Source organism: Brassica napus, chromosome C9, assembly GCF_020379485.1.
Source record: "Brassica napus cultivar Da-Ae chromosome C9, Da-Ae, whole genome shotgun sequence".
In the NCBI taxonomy this organism is placed as follows: domain Eukaryota; kingdom Viridiplantae; phylum Streptophyta; class Magnoliopsida; order Brassicales; family Brassicaceae; genus Brassica; species Brassica napus.
In genome coordinates this window covers 13,201,250-13,203,262 of record NC_063452.1, presented here as the reverse complement: position 1 = coordinate 13,203,262, position 2,013 = coordinate 13,201,250, and the positions used below count along the sequence as shown (strand labels likewise).

At 36.5% G+C, this 2,013-nt stretch overlaps 1 protein-coding gene across 1 annotated transcript; it reads left to right on the top strand.

Annotated features, from left to right (window-relative positions):
- Nucleotides 1-342: 342 nt before the first annotated feature.
- LOC125593419 lies at nt 343-1,302 on the top strand. Its single transcript, XM_048770028.1, has one exon. It carries the CDS (start codon nt 343-345, stop codon nt 1,300-1,302), a length of 960 nt encoding a protein of 319 aa, XP_048625985.1.
- The last annotated feature ends 711 nt before the right edge of the window (nt 1,303-2,013 follow it).

The following is a 2,013-nucleotide window of genomic DNA, read 5'->3' as shown; positions in this document are numbered from 1 at the left end:
AACGGGCATGAACAGTAATTTTCATCTATAAATACAACTCATTTTCACTCCATTTCATCATCCAAAACATTTCATCTTCTCTCAAAAATTTCAAATCGCTCTCCTCCGATTTTTCATTTCAAGAAAGATGATTCGCGCACTTTTGTTTTTATGTGCCATTTTTATTTGTGTTTCTATTTATGGTTCATTCGTTGGAGAATTTACTCCGAGTGAATTTAAGATGAATATCGGTTTAATTTTATTTACATCGCTTCTCCTTGTAATTGCTTGTATGATTAATGTAAACGGTTTTTAAATTATGAAGTTCTAATAAAATTACTATTTTGTGTTTTAGAAATACAAATGGCAAACATCGAGAAACTCCAGTTCCCGGCTCTAAAAGTAACCGGCGAAAACTATGTCAGATGGGTCACAAATGTGAAACCTTATCTTGTAATAAAAAAGATATCTGAAGCTATAAAAGTCGGTAACAAATCGCCACCCGAGCATATAGCCGAGGCGATAATCTTCCTGAAGAAGCACTTAGATGAGAATCTAACTCACGACTATGGAGACGTTGAGGACCCAGCTGTACTATGGCAAGCCTTGAAAGACAGATTCGATAATCAAAAGGAAATCAATCTCCCTCACGCTCTTGAAGAGTGGAAAACCCTGAGGTTTCAGGATTTCCAAAGGGTTAGAGATTACAATTCCACTATCTTGAGGATAGTTGCACAATTAAAATATTGTGGTAACCCTGTCACCGAAGCAGAAATGCTTGACAAGACATACAATACCTTCCACAAAGAACACAACGTCTTATCCCGAATTTACAGAAAATGTGGGTACACCAAATTTTCTGAATTGATGGTAACACTCATGTTGGCTGAAAAGAACGATGAGTTACTAATCAAAAACCATAATTCCCGACCCACGGGAGCCAAGGCATTTCCCGAAGTGAATGCTACGGCGGTAGAATATTCGGGAAGGAGAAACCATACCAATCGAGGTCGTGGTCGGCGTTTCAACAACAAACGTGGAAAGCCTTACTATCCTAAAAGTATTAGATCTAACAAATGGGTTAGATCTGAACAACCTCATAAAGGCAAAGAAACCGAAGAGGATACCACAAAGAAAAGTGAGACTGTATGTTACAGATGTGGATGTAAAGGACATTGGTCCCGTACCTGTCGTACTCCCCCACATTTGTGCAAGTTATATCAAGAATCCATAAAAGGAAAGGCTAAAGAGGTGAACCTCACGGAAAACGTTGAAGGGACCTCATACCTTGAATCCTCTGATTTCGCAAATGAGCTGGACTAGAATACTCTTGAAGAGTACGAAAATGTTTCTAATAAGACTGCTGAATAGTCCTCATTTGTAATGTATAATAATTATGTTTTCAAAGAATAATGTTGTTTTAACAACAATATTTGTATAATTATTGTGTGTTTTCTTTATATAATCAATGAATAAATTTCACGTTTCACTTTTATTTAATGTTTATGATAATTTCAGAAATGGATCAAAATACTAATGGAGCAAAATCCAAGAAACGGATTCGTGAAATATGCATACCAGATAGTGGAACAACGCACACTATTCTGAGACAAAAGAGATATTTCTCTGATATAAAACCGACAAGAATTGTCGTCAATACAATATCAGGTCCTGCAGACGTGATTGAAGGAACTGGTAAAGCAAACTTTACTTTGCCGAATGGAACAAAATTTTCCATAAATAATGCTTTATACTCTCCGAGTTCTAAAAGGAATTTGTTGAGTTTTAAAGACATATATCTTCACGGATATGATACTCAGTCTGCAACTGAGGATGGAAAGAAATACATGTATGTAATTTCTGAAAAATGTGGCAGAAAACACATATTGGAAAAGTTTCCAGAACTTCCTTCGGGATTACATCATACTTATATCGATGAGATCGAATCAAATCTTGTAGTAAAACGGAACCCAGAAGAGTTCACGTTATGGCATGATCGCCTTGGCCACCCAGGCACTACAATGATGCGTAAAA